Source organism: Ailuropoda melanoleuca, chromosome 16 (genome assembly GCF_002007445.2).
Source record: "Ailuropoda melanoleuca isolate Jingjing chromosome 16, ASM200744v2, whole genome shotgun sequence".
Taxonomy (NCBI): domain Eukaryota; kingdom Metazoa; phylum Chordata; class Mammalia; order Carnivora; family Ursidae; genus Ailuropoda; species Ailuropoda melanoleuca.
This window is the reverse complement of record NC_048233.1, coordinates 53,909,332-53,921,137: the sequence shown is the minus strand read 5'-3', so window position 1 is coordinate 53,921,137 and position 11,806 is coordinate 53,909,332. Positions and strand designations below refer to the sequence as shown.

Genomic DNA, 11,806 nt, shown 5'->3' with positions numbered 1-11,806 from the left:
CGTAATGCAGGAATTACACCATTCACCCGTGCTAGGGTGATAACTTGTATTAGTAGGTATGCAGGTCCCTTGTAAGTTATCAATTACTATTTAAAACAAATGCAAAGGTTCTTTCTCTTTCAATGCTTGGAAAGGTGGTAAGCATTGCTACCTCTAAATTCTGACTTAAGCTTTTGTTCCATTTTGTTTGCAAAAGGGAGGAGAGGTTCTTTTAAAAATAATTACATAATTATCTTTGTGGTCTCCCCCCTCCTTAATATACCATCACTTCTTTCACCTTGTTGAGGCTGAATGAGTGAGCATCTAAGCGTGCTCAGCAGTTGGAAATGTAGGTGTGATGCAGTGAGACCACATACATATACTCATCAAACCGGCTCTCAGGGATCGCAATACTAAGTATGCAGTGGCTGGGACAGAATCACAACAGGCAACTTTATTTGTAGAATTTGATCCAAAACTCAAGAAAAAAATAAATTAAAGGAGCTGAGTCTCTATTATGTTCGTACACAGAATAAACCAAAAAATACATCAACGTTTACCATGAGATCATTTAAATGTATTTGCAAATGATTTGGTAAGGGAAACATGTGATTTACAACACGGGAAACTTCTTTTAACAACCAGAGACTTAAAAGCACTGCACTGTAGGTCACCTAGACTAGGTTAGCAAGAATGAACAAAGTGGTAGGTCCAAAAGGCAACCCCCAAACACCTTCCTCAGACGGAGACTTTGGTCATTGTCCGTGGTAAAACAAAAAAAAAAACAAAAAACCAACACCAACTTCTGTTCTTCACCATGCTGGATGGTCATTTCATCCATTCTTCTCCTGCGATGATGAGTCTGTTTTAAATGCTTCAGTTATTATGAAGACACTCCAAATCCACAGAGCAGCAGACACTTTCCATTCTGTGCATCAAGACATAAGAGTTAGCCAACTGAGACAGAGCTGATCTATCAATCAGCAGTGTGCATTTGCATATTCAAAATGACCATATCTATGTTTTGACCTAAACGCCATGAATGCTACCGAAAAGTTAAAAAAAGTGCTGAAGACAGCCAAGGAAACAGTCAAAAAAACTAAGAGGCAGCCCACGGAATGGGAGAATATATTTGCAAATGATGCTACAGATAAAAGACTGGTATGCAATATCTACAAAGAACTTCTCAAACTCAATACGTGAGAAACAAATAAACAAATCATAAAATGGGCAGAAGATATGAACAGACACTTTTCCAATGATGACATACAAATGGCTAACAGACACATGAAAAAATGTTCAAAATCATTAGCCATCAGGGAAATTCAAATCAAAACCACACTGAGATACCACCTTACGCCAGTTAGAATGGCAAAGATAGACAAGGCAAGAAACAACAATTGTTGGAGAGGATGTGGAGAAAGGGGATCCCTCCTACATTGTTGGTGGGAATGCAAGTTGGTACAGCCACTCTGGAAAACAGTGTGGAGGTCCCTTAAAAAGTTAAAAATTGAACTACCCTATGACCCAGCCATTGCACTACTGGGTGTTTACCCCAAAGATACAGACGTAGTAAAGAGAAGGGCCATATGCACCCCAATGTTCATAGCTGCATTGTCCACAATAGCCAAATCATGGAAGGAGCCGAGATGCCCTTCAACAGATGACTGGATTAAGAAGCTGTGGTCCATATATACAATGGAATATTACTCAGCTATCAGAAAGAACGAATTCTCAACATTTGCTGCAACATGGACGGCACTGGAGGAGATAATGCTAAGTGAAATAAGTCAAGCAGAGAAAGACAATTATATGGTTTCACTCATTTATGGAACATAAGAACTAGGAAGATCAGTAGGAGAAGAAAGGGATAAAGAAAGGGGGGGTAATCAGAAGGGGGAACGAAGCATGAGAGCCTATGGACTCTGAAAAACAAACTGAGGGCTTCAGAGGGGAGGGGGTGGAGGAATAGGATAGGCTGGTGATGGGTAGTAAGGAGGGCACATATTGCATGGTGCACTGGGTGTTATACGCAACTAATGAATCATGGAACTTTACATCAAAAACCAGGGATGTACTGTATGGTGACTAACATAATATAATAAAAAAACATTAAAATTAAAAAAAAAGAAAAGTGCTGGAGAAGGAGTGGAAAGGGAGGAAGGACATAGGAGACCCTCTTGAGTCCCTCCTGCTAGCTCCTGCTGGCAGCATAATCTCATACCTCTGTCTGAGCTCAAACCAGGTTTGGGACTCCTCGCCTATATTTCCAGGTTGTTTACCCAACTTATTCCCTGGATTTATTCTAGATCAATTTGTTTTCAAAAATAACCCCTCAACGATCATCTGCCATTAACAAAGCTAACCAAAAGTACCACAAGGACCTGAAGGCAGCTCCAAAGCGGGTTCCAGAAAGGTTTGTATATTAGGAATAGAGTCTCTCATGGTGACTATGAAGGGAACAGTACATATTTAGATATATAAATTACTGGAAATCCATTAAAAATCCAGGACATGTGTTAATGTAAATATACCTTTATAATGCTCCCAAATGAATCTCAAACCTGACCTCAAAGAAATACTACTAAATAACACAGTTTCCACACCCCCTCTTGTCATTTTGTTTGCTGGGGCTGAAGGTATATATACACAGGACCATGGTTCTTTTGCTATGTCAAGTTTGATACAGGCCTTTTTCTATTGGGGCTGAATCTTAAAATGGCACTTTCTAATCTGCGTTTATAACAGCCATAAAAAGATGATTGGGAACTTTCCACTGATGTCTGAAACTGAGTGAGCCAGTATTTGATAGAACCAAACAGACTAATATTTTAAACGTGCTTAATCATGGGAATTTTAAACAGATGTTTTGGCAGAGATCTGACACTGCCTAACCCCTGCTTCAAGTCGGCTATAGTCATAGCTCTTCCCAAGCATTGTAGGGAGGAAGGGATCAGTTTTTAATTTCAAAGACATATGAGAATCCCTCATGGGAACTCCTCTAAAAAGACAGGAAAATAATCACAATTAATTAAATCCTGCAGCAAGAGCTTCAGGTTCCCGCATTAGGCACTGCGATAATTAAACAAAGCAAACAACTTCATAGAACACTTTTTTCTAACACTGACAGTTTCATGGAAGAGCTTATAAAATTTTCCAGGAAGAAAAGAGATTTTTTTTTCCTTTCTTTTCTTTTTAATATGCAGGTCAAAATAGCTTAAATCAGCCATAATTGGTCCTAGTGTCAATTGTTAAAATTCTGTAGTTCAAAGGCAAGAGAGAGGACTATTTTATTCCATGATCATTTGGAGTTTGCCGTTCTACACAGTGTGGCTATGATCCATTCAGACATATTAACCTCCTGTGAGAAGTAAATGCCTGCCTGTGCTTTCACCACGCCCCTCCGAATCTGTGCATTCAGAAACAGCAGGAACGGACCTCCTGCAGGTACTCTGACAACTGTCCAAGGCCTGCCTGTCCTCAGGACATCCAATTACCTTGCATTTGCAGGTTGTGCAGGGAGATCCAGCCATTGTCCACACTGAGCCGCTAAGCCTTGAAATGCCGTAGCTGTCCAGGCAAGTTTTTCTGATGTCGTAGGCGATGTTATCAGCCAGGCAGGGGTCACTGACACAGCGGGGACAGCACTCCCCTTCCAAGATGGCTGTGTACTCACAGCTCAAATTGGGGCAAGTGAGCGGCCAGCAGTCTACCTCTCCTTCCTGTAGAGAGAAAGCCAAAAATGGCTCATCCATGTTCTTATGCACAATTCTGTTCCCAAAGTCCCAGAGTGGGGGCAGTAGTTCTCATCACTGTCCTTACTGAATGTTTTTACTTCCACCTTTATGGGTAGAATATGCTTCCTCCTTGAAGAGTTACCACAGATATCGCCTCCTCCAGGAGCTTCTGCTGACTGCCTAGGGCAGCCCAAAAAGAGGGTCGCTGTGTGCCAATGGCAGTCCATAATTATTTTAATCGTCATACTTACGATCCTTATCATCACTCTCAGTACACTTCCAGTTTAAGTTTTGAGCCTGCAGGCTTTGGGCTTGTTGCTTTATCTCCCTGGTACTTAGCACAGTTTGGTCAAAAATGCTCATCAAATGAGCAATGAGTGAATAGGTGGTAAGGTGCTGGCTAGTGTTTAAAGAGAAATTAATCATGCTTGAGATCAAAGGGGAACTTGAAACACTATAATATTTCAACCACATCATAAACTGAGCTCTTCGTATCAAATTTAAAATTGAGATTGGGCAATATCAAGAGAACTATTTCACAATGGTTTGGAATGTGACCTGTAGCTCGTAACATCACTAACGTGTAGCAAGGTGTTACAGTTCAGATAAAACCTCTGTGTGTTCCAGAATCTGGCCATTGTGGCTCCATTGAGCTGCTTGTAACTATATCTCTAGGCAGCCTCTTCTGTTATCATGACAAGTCATTATAATTTATGCAAACTCACATCAAATTATTTGGTCAGCTTCATAAGACAATGGCCTTTGAATGAAGCATGAGAGACTATGGACTCTGGGAAACAAACTGAGGACTTCAGAGGGGAGGGCGTGGGGGAATGGGATAGGCTGGTGATGGGTAGTAAGGAGGGCACGTATTGCATGGTGCACTGGGTGTTATACGCAACTAATGAATCATGGAACTTTACATCAAAACCAGGGATGTACTGTATGGTGACTAACATAACATAATAAAAAATATTATTATAAAAAAAAAGAAGAAGATGTGGTCCATTTATACAATGGAATATTACTCAGCCATCAGAAAGAACGATTTCTCAACATTTGCTGCAACATGGACGGGACTGGCGGAGATAATGCTAAGTGAAATAAGTCAAGCAGGGAAAGACAATTATCATATGGTTTCACTCATTTATGGAACATAAGAAGTAGGAAGATTGGTAGGAGAAGAAAGGGAAGAAGGAAGGGGGGTAAACAGAAGGGGGAATGAAACATGGGAGACTATGGACTCTGGGAAACAAACTGAGGGCTTCAGAGGGGAGGGGGGTGGGGGAATGGGATAGACTGGTGATGGGTAGTAAGGAGGGCACGTATTGCATGGTGCACTGGGTGTTACGCAACTAATGAATCATCGAACTTTACATCAGAAACCAGGGATGTACTGCATGGTGACTAACATAATATAATAAAAAATATTATTATAAAAAAAAAGACAATGACCTTCGGTGTTAGACCACATCTATCATGCTCATCATTATATCATCCAGAGTCTAGCACATGCAAAGTCTTGATATATTTATTAAATACGACCCACACTATACTCAAGTAATTATTAAGCTACATGTTCAATGTCTTCAGTTTTCCCAGGAAATATTAACCTTAGGGCTGGGGATGGAAGTGGAAACACTTCTGAAATGTTCTGAAAATTTCATGTCTGAAATTAATCCCGATTTTTCTAAGTGCCTGATGACTGGCTTCTTGAAAAAGAAATGCAATTTTCCAGACTGATATGGAAGTTAATTTTATAGTTATATTGGGTTTATTTGCCCTTGGATGGAAGCTTGAAAAAAAATGGCTTTGATTTGAATATATCTGAGTTATACTCCTCAGGATTAGGAGTGAGTCAGACTAATGCACTCTATTAAGATGATCTGCACATTCACAAGACTTTAGAAAATCCGATAGCAATTTACAGTACAATTTCTCTAAATGCTTGTCTTCATACAGTATCCATAGACTAAATCACTAATTTCAGCAAGTGTTAAACTATGGAATGCAGCTAATAGGTTCTGTTATAAGTTGACTTGGTTGTGACTTGGTTTCAGAAGTTATGACTTCCTCACAGATGGAATGTCATATTCACTATGATTGTATTTCCCAACCATCTTTGCATCCTTCGAAAGCTTTGTGTGTGGTGTGATTCGAAACAGAGAGAACCACGTCCATAAATTAAGTTTTTCTCCCTGGACACTCTCAAACTGATGATACCATTAGTATTTTTATATTAAGATTCAAAATTACCTTCATTTTTTTCCATATGAAGGTTGAGCATCTGAAACAGAGTTTTCAATCTAGGAAATATTATCAATGGTTAACTATTGTGCACTAAGTACATTCTATGTGCCAAATACTGTATTTGTGCTTCACATATATTCTCTTATCTTCAGAGCAGAACTACAAAATAGGTAGTTCCCCTTGTGTACGATGAAGGAAAGAACAATTGGTGCAATGCGAAGACTTGCCCAAATTAATGGCACAGAGCTAGCACGTGGGAGAAGCGAGATTGAATTATTGGTCTCTCTGACTCAATCCCTGATAGATCTGCTATGTTCTGTTATCTCTCATTTTAATGGTTAGGTCCCAAGAAATCAAAGATTGGGCTCTATAAGAACTGCAGATCCCAGTCAAGGCTTTGAAGACTTTCTATTGTGGAGGGATTTTTCTGATGTGGATTTGCCAAAAAGTAGCAGTTGGAAACTAATCCAAGTGGGGCCAAATCCGACCCATAAACACATTCTTTTTGTCTTTCATATTGTTTTTTGTTTTGGGCTTTTAAAGATTTTAGTTCCAGTATAGTTAACATACACTGTTATATTAGTTTCAGGTGTACAATATAGGAATTCGAGTCTTCTATCCATCACCCAGTGCTCATCACAGTGCACTCCTTAATCCCCATCACCTCTATCACCCATCTTCCAGGCCTGTCTTTGTATATTGCTTTAAATAGTAGAATCTGAATGTCTTCAGGCAGAACTTTTGCCCCTTAGTAGCCATGAGACCAGCTCCCTGAATAGGATCGTAAATAGCAGGAAACTCAAGCCCATAGGCAACTGAGTTTGCAACCTTTCCCGGGTAAAGGGATAACAGCCCGTCAGGGAAGCTGACATACCAGACACCGGCACTGCTGGCAGCTATGAGTCCAATTGTCTCCGCTCCGATAGAGCTTGTGTCCATTTTGATCTAAACACTGACTTGTGACCCTGGTGTCACACTCGGGGCAACAGAAAAGGTCAACACTTGGATTCCGGCAATCACAAGCTGTCCGTCGGCAGAATATCTTTCCGTCCTGTTTAGAAATGAGGTGAAGGAGGTTACATCATTAGGGAAACAAGGTAGCAGCACTAAGAAAAGCAAACCTTATAAACACTTTCAGAGCACACAGGAAAGATTTCTTCGAGTCAAAGTACTCCCCTGGCCACCTTTCATTTTGTTCAAAACAGATGCACACACACACACACACACACACACACACACACACACACCCCTCTCCCTGACCTTGCCTGCAGAGCAGCCCACGTAAAAACGGAGATGGTTATAAGTTTAAAAAACTCAATATGTTCTTTGAAACTCTTTTTTCCCCAAATGCCTCCCAAAAAAATCACATTTCTAAGTAAAATTACAATTAAACTAAGCAGTTAAAAATGCATACATGCTCAAGAACTTGAGTGGAAAATCATGCTTCTGTATTTTTCCCGGTTCACAATGATACCCCGAAATGCATTCAAAGGCATTCATTGAATTTTACCCTTCTCAACTCTGGGAGGAAGTCTGCCTATACCCTTTTTACAGAAGAATTAACTGAGGCTCAGAGATACTAAATGATTTGTCGAGGATGGCATTAGTGATCTCTAAGGAATACTGTCAGGGCTTCTAGTTTTGAAACGATTTTTCCTTTACAAGACAGGTTTTGGGTTGCTTATTACAGGGGCTCTGATCAGGTGCCACTTTCCACCTTGAGGCGATTGCCCAAATAACAGGCACAGTACAATTTCTGGAGTAATGGCCCTGAACACTCATACTCACAAAGACTTGAAGTTCAACAGCGCTCAAACATTAAGAGCACACATTTGCAGCCTGTCCCTGCGACACACGTGTTGCTCACAGTAATTTCTCACCTCAGACAATAAAGACGCTGAAAATGTAAGGTGAGATCTATGGCCACCATTTATGGTTATTACCGCTTTGCTGAATATTTACAAAACCAAAGACTCTCAGAGCCAGTGGTACCTTAGAGGACACATAACCAAGCCTCCTGGACCTACACTGAAGCTTCTCTAGAACAATTATATTCAAAAGTTACCAAGCCTGTGCTTGCAGCTCTCCATCCTCAAGGAGCACCACTATGGAAGGCACTTGAAGAATATATCTCTGTTCATGTCTGAATGTTAAAAACTGGACGTCTTGTTGCCTCTATCCATTGACCCTTGTTCACACCGTTGCTAGTCACAGAACTCCCAAGGCCTTCTGTCACATTTTCAACTCTTCTGTTCTTAGAAGACAGCATTTATGTCTCCACTGAATCATCTCATCTCTGGATTAAACATCTCTGATTTTTTGCCCGGTCCCACTAGTTTTAAGTCCTTTCACTGTTCCAGTTGCCTTATCTTCAACAGTTTCAAGTATTTCCAATAGTAATAATAGTAATAATCATAACAATCTATCATAATCTTAACACTTATTTTGGGCATACATTGTGCTAAGCCTTTACGCATGGGCACGTTTGGTCTTGATGATTCTGTGGAGTATGATTTATGCTCCATTTCTCAAATGAGGTAGCTGAGTAAAGTAACTAAATACAATTCTTCACTAACAGTGTGACCAACACTGTTGGTCTCATGGTCACCTTGTTTTAAGCACTGTACTTTCTTTAATGTAGCTTGATTTCAATATTTACTTCCCTACTTACTATGGTTATGTCATGGTGTTGATTTATATTGAGCTCAATGAAGACTAAAACCTCATTAAGCCCTATCCCCATCTCGGGCACTTAGTTATTTGCGGGCAGTAAGGATAAAGCCTGATGTTTATCCTTACTGTACTACACCTTGTTAAACCATTTCATCTCTCCTGCCTGTCACGATGTTTTCCAAATGCTGTTTCTGTCATCCGCCGTAGTTTGTCCACCTTCACAGATCTGTGACATCGGCAAACTTGATGGACCTGCCTCGGGGTTTTCCTCTACTTTGGTAACAATGTTGAATGGGACAGGGCTTGCTGAGACAAGTTTACTGTCAGATGAAGTGGAAATCATTAAATGCTTCACATTTTTTATGGAGAATGGAAAGGAGACATGCTAGCTCCATATATAATAACATAACAGATTGAAAAATGCTTTTCCTCAAAGCGTGTGCATATTCTCTATTAGTGTTAGAAATGACAGGAAATCATAATTTTCCAAAAATCAAGGGGTAAAAGATTATACAAACACACACATACACTCCAGTGAAGCGGGCGAATTGAGTCAGAGATTATAATTAGTCCGGACCAAGAACTGTCCAGATTCTAGGCATCTTCCAATAATAGGCCTTTATTTTAACTCACTAGCATATTCTGCTTGTGTAACCATTGCCCAGAATGACTCCCTAGTGATTTATTTTAGCCAAGAAGTTAAGAAAAGTAATGGTAGCTACAATATAAAACCATTTGGTCAGCTCAGCTCCTGAGGTCACAATATTACTCTCCCCAAGTATAGAAGGACTGGGGCTCAGTAACCCACATAGCTATGTCCACAAACCATATCGAACAGGGACAGATTCTTTTAGAAGAGGCTACTGTACCACAGGCAATGAGGCACAATCAGAATGTTGCGTTTCTCTCGATGTGGGGATTAAGAGAATGAATGAGTGGATAGCCTCCAGGGTTAATGCAAAATTAAGCAATTTCATATCTCATCAATTACGTGAAAGTGCCAAATCGGCCCCTCTTAGTTTCTAACATATTTTAGAACAATGGCTATGTTCATTTTGCCTTTTGAATTACAGAGTAACTGTCAAGAAAATCATTTTTAATAATGAAAATGTCACAGGTGGCTCCATTAATTCAGAGAGAATGCCATTACAAAACCTCAGCTCACAGAACACAACCACGCTAGAATCCAAACTTGGAAAGAAAATGGAGCTCAGGGATGATAAGTAATCCTTCTCATGGTCGATCTCTGGGGTCATTCCCAGAGCTTGACCCTTGTCCCAGCTGGGGTGGTCAGAACAAGTCCCATTTTATGCGGAAGATGTATCTTCCTAACCTTCTGCCATAGATGCTAAATGCTTTTCTGCAGTTTTATAATGAAAGCTCAGCTATAAACAATTAATAACCATTGTAATATTTAAATTGTTCCTGAATTTTAAGAAGCAGGGACATACACGTTCTTAGCAAATAAAAAATGAATTTATTCTTATAATGCCATGGCAAGTTATAGGTTTTATACTAAAAATTACACATTTTATTACTGCATAGTCGGCACATTAATTTATTTACTCCAGATTGCAAAACATCACTGTTTTTTTTCCACCACAGTTTGGAAACTTTTAAATCAAGAAGGTGGACTTAGATAAAATTACTGTAAACTGAATAATAATATAACCTGGGGTTTGGCAAACTGATACCCACAGTCCAAATTCAGCCAGTGGCCTGTTTCTGTAGCTTTATTAGAACACAGCTTCCCTTGTTCATTTACATATAGTCTGTGGCTGTTTTTACACTCTAATGGCAGAGTTCAGTATGTGAGACAGAGACCGTACATAAGCAAAGCCTGTCTGGCTCTTCACGGAAAACATGTTTTGATCTCTGATAGAAAGGGTAAAATTAGGAATGGTACTCTAGACCCACCCATCTGTTCTACCTTCTCACACGCAAATTTATTGCGGTGTGCTATCCAATCTTCTTTACAAAATATTAATTTTGCTTCCAGGTTACATCCCACAACAAGTCCATTAGCCCTCTCTAATTAGCACCTCTCTAATAAAACCTTTAACAGTCATTGAATCCAACTGTCTCATTTTAATGAAGAGGAAATCAGGTCCAGAGAGGGGAAAGGACTTTTCCACATAGCAAATTAATGACAAAATAGGAACTAGACCTTACTCTGGACTTTTATAGCAATGATTTTCCAATATGCTGCTTCCTTGTACCGTGAGGAAGCTGAAGGGTAGGATACAGGACTTCGCACAAACTGAGATCAGAAGGATTCTTGGGGCGACAGTTCTCAAAGTGTGGTCCTCTGACCAGCGGCATTAGAATCTCCCGAGAACTAGCTAGAAATGCAAATTATTGTGCTCTAAACCAATCTACTGAACCAGACAGTCTAGGGGTAGAGTCAGTGATCAACGTCTCATAAGCCCTCCAGGGGATTCTGGTGCAAGGCAAAGTTTGAGAATGTCTGATGGAGAAATAAGGTAACCCAGTCCACTGGGGAATTAGCATGGCATAGCCCTCAAGGTTCCGCAATGAAAGGCAGGGCTTGGAACTGCACAGTGGAAGTATGAAGTCAGGGGAAGGGAAAAGAAGACCCTCTTCCTTGAGAGGACCCCTAGAGTTTCGAGGGGAACTAAACTTGCCACTTTGTTCATCTTTCAAAGAAAAGGGAACACAATCTTAGGGCTTGCACAGCCAACTCCTGCCATCAAGAACACCCTAGAGAGGAAGGTATTGACAATACTGCTGGTTAGGTTCAGAGAGCAAAGCAGAACATTTTTCTGAGTAAACTGCAGGATTTCAGAAAGCCAACCTCTACTCTGGCCCCAGACGCAAACTGACTTATCCCTGTTCTTCACTCCATGAGTGAGTGCCACATGGAGAATGGCAGGGTTATTTTATGGTCTGCTCCGTGCTGATAGAGCTTTCTTCTTGACTGAAGGAAACACACGAACCCCCTTAGGTCTCCCTACCATGGCCACCTTCCTCAGTTTCTGGGCAAAGGCTTATAGGAGGCCAGGTCAAATGGCCAGCATTCCAGACAATCTCATGGCGAAGGCCCTCTCCACTTTACCCTCCTTCTGTTTATGGTGACGTGGAGGGTGACGGGTTATTTATAGTATCCATTTCCCTATCCACCTCCATCATTGCCAGAAAAACTTAAG

At 40.5% G+C, this 11,806-nt stretch overlaps 1 protein-coding gene across 3 annotated transcripts in view; it reads right to left on the bottom strand.

Moving 5' to 3' along the window:
• Positions 1-284: 284 nt before the first annotated feature.
• NELL1 (neural EGFL like 1) overlaps positions 285-11,806 on the bottom strand; it is an 885,423-nt gene continuing 873,901 nt past the window's right edge. For 2 of the 3 annotated variants that reach the window (XM_034645600.1, XM_034645601.1), the window contains exons 18-20: positions 6,841-7,017; positions 3,477-3,701; positions 285-907 (exon numbers count right to left, since the gene is read on the bottom strand). In XM_034645600.1, the coding sequence (XP_034501491.1) occupies positions 863-907; positions 3,477-3,701; positions 6,841-7,017 (447 nt within the window). In that variant the 3' untranslated portion in view covers positions 285-862. The remainder of the gene's footprint in view (positions 908-3,476; positions 3,702-6,840; positions 7,018-11,806) is intronic. The other variant, XM_034645602.1, reaches the window with a different exon arrangement.